General features: G+C 44.9%; 1 protein-coding gene across 1 annotated transcript; it reads right to left on the reverse strand.

Moving 5' to 3' along the window:
- Positions 1-1,289: 1,289 nt before the first annotated feature.
- On the reverse strand, positions 1,290-2,119 carry LOC138910205 (uncharacterized). The gene is made up of 3 exons (XM_070201430.1): positions 1,982-2,119; positions 1,523-1,856; positions 1,290-1,408 (listed from the first exon to the last, which is right to left on the reverse strand). Exons 1-3 carry the CDS (start codon positions 2,117-2,119, stop codon positions 1,290-1,292), a joined length of 591 nt encoding a protein of 196 aa, XP_070057531.1.
- Between the last annotated feature and the right edge of the window lie 470 nt (positions 2,120-2,589).

Here is a 2,589-nt window from a genome sequence, read left to right on the forward strand (position 1 = left end):
TTTCCTGCATCAATACACAACCCAAACCAACGTGTGAAGCGTCATAATACAATGTATACATTCCCGAACCGGAAGGCAACACTAATACTGGTGCTGTCGTCAATGCTGTCTTGAGCTTCTGAAAGCTCACCTCACAATCATCGGACCATCGGAACGGAGCACCCTTCTGAGTTAATTTGGTCAAAGGTGCTACAATAGACAAAAAGCCCTCCACAAACCGATGATAATAACCTGCTAAACCTAGGAAACTCCTGATCTCAGTCGCCGAAGTGGGACAATGCCAATTCTGAACTACCTCAATCTTTTTGGGATCAACCTTAATACCCTCACTCGATACAATATGCCCCAAAAATGCTACAGACTCTAGCCAGAACTCACATTTGGAGAACTTAGCATATAGCTTTTGTTCCCGCAATGTCTGAAACACCACTCTCATATGCTGCTCGTGCTCCTCCTTACTGCGCGAGTAGATGAAAATGTCATCAATGAGGACAATGACAAATGAATCAATATATGGACTTAATACCTTATTTATCAAATCCATAAACGCTGCCGGGGTATTAGTTAAACCGAAAGACATCAACAAAAACTCATAATGACCATATCTAGTCCAGAAAGCAGTCTTCGGAACATCCAATCCCGAATCTTCAACTGATGGTAACCTGATCTCAAATAGATCTCAGAGAACACCCTAGCATCCTGCAACTAGTCAAATAGATCATCAATATGCGACAACAGGTACTTGTTTTTAATAATGACTTTGTTCAATTGGCGATAATCAATGCACATCCGTATTGTTCCATCCTTCTTCTTCACAAATAATACCGGTGCACCCCAAGGCGATACACTCGATCTGACGAACCCTTTGGCTAGTAACTCCTCAAGTTGTTCTTTCAATTCTTTCGGAGCCATACGATACGGTGGGATAAATATATGCTGGGTATCTGGAGCCAAGTCAATACAGAAATCAATATCACTATTAGGTGGCATACCTGGAAGATATGAAGGAAATACACCGGAGAACTCCCGAACTACAGACACTGAATCAATAGCCGGAGTCTCTGCAGTAGTATCCCAAACATAAGCTAGATAAGCTAAACAACACTTATCAACCATGTGTTGAGCCTTCATAAAAGAAATAAGCCGATTAAATGCACTAACAGACGAACCCTTCCACTCCACCCTAGGCAATGCTGGAATAGCCAAGGTAATAGTCTTGGCATGACAATCTAGAATAGCATGATATGGAGATAGCCAGTCATGCCCAGAATAATTTTAAAGTCGATCATCTAAAGCAGTAGAAGATCTTCTCTAGTTTCATAACCACAGAATGTAATAATACATGACTGGTAGATCCAGTTCACAACAACAAAATCTCCCACAGGAGTGGACACATAAACAGGAGTACCTAAGGACTCATGAGAAACACCCAAGAATGGAGCAAATAGAGATGACACATATGAATACGTAGATCCTGGATCAAATAATACTGAAGCATCTTTGCTGCAAACAGAAATAATACCTGTAATCACAGCATCTGAGGCCTCTGCATCTGGTCTGGACGGAAAAGCATAGAACCGAGCTGGAGTGCCAACTGGATGGCCTCTACCTAACTGACCTCCACCTCTAGGATGGCCTCTACCCATCTGTCCTCCACCTCTTGGTGGTCGGATGACTGGTGGAGCAACTGGTGCGGTAATCATAGGTTGCTGACCCTGCTGCACTGGTCTACCCCACAGCCTAGGGTAGAATCTCCGTATGTGACTGGGATCTCCACACTCATAACAACCTTTCGGTGCGATAAGCTGCTGACTAGAAGTCTGGCCCTGGTGACCTGAATACCCACTAGAAGAACCCTGAATAGCTGGTAAGCGATAAGAACTCTCTGGTATAACACTGAAATAAGGCCGCACTGGGGGACCCCGAGGAGGAGGTGGTGTTGGATATGGGGGCCTGCTGGACTGCCATCTCACGAACTGACCTCTGCCCCCAGACGGAGCACCTCTGAACTCTCTAGAGTATCTAACCGCTTATCTCTCATAACCAGCTCTCGGCTCCGCTGACACACACCTTCAATCCTCCGGGTTATCTCCATGACTAGCTCATAAGAAGTACCCATTTCAACCTATCAAGCCATAGTGGCCTGAATACCAGTATGTAAACCCGCAACAAACCTCCGCACTCTCTCCGCCTCAGTAGGGAGTATCATAAGTGCATGGCGAGATAACTTAGAAAACCTTGTCTCATAATCGGTCACTGACATCTGACCCTGCTGGAGCTGCTCAAACTAAAACCTCAACTCTTCCCTCTGAGAGTGTGGAATATACATGTCCAGGAAAATACGAGTGAATCTGTCCCAAGTTATAGGAGGAGAATCTGCTGGACTTCCAAGAACATAAGACTGCCACCATCTACGGGCTCTGCCCTCTAGCTGAAAAGTAGCAAAGTCTACCCCATGAGACTCCAATATCCTCATGTTATACAGTCTATCCTTGCACCGATCAATGAAATCCTAGGGATCCTCATGTCGCTCACCCCCAAAGACAGGACGATGTAGTCTAGTCCATCTGTCCAATAGTTTCTGAGGAT

Source organism: Nicotiana tomentosiformis, chromosome 4, assembly GCF_000390325.3.
Source record: "Nicotiana tomentosiformis chromosome 4, ASM39032v3, whole genome shotgun sequence".
NCBI lineage: Eukaryota > Viridiplantae > Streptophyta > Magnoliopsida > Solanales > Solanaceae > Nicotiana > Nicotiana tomentosiformis.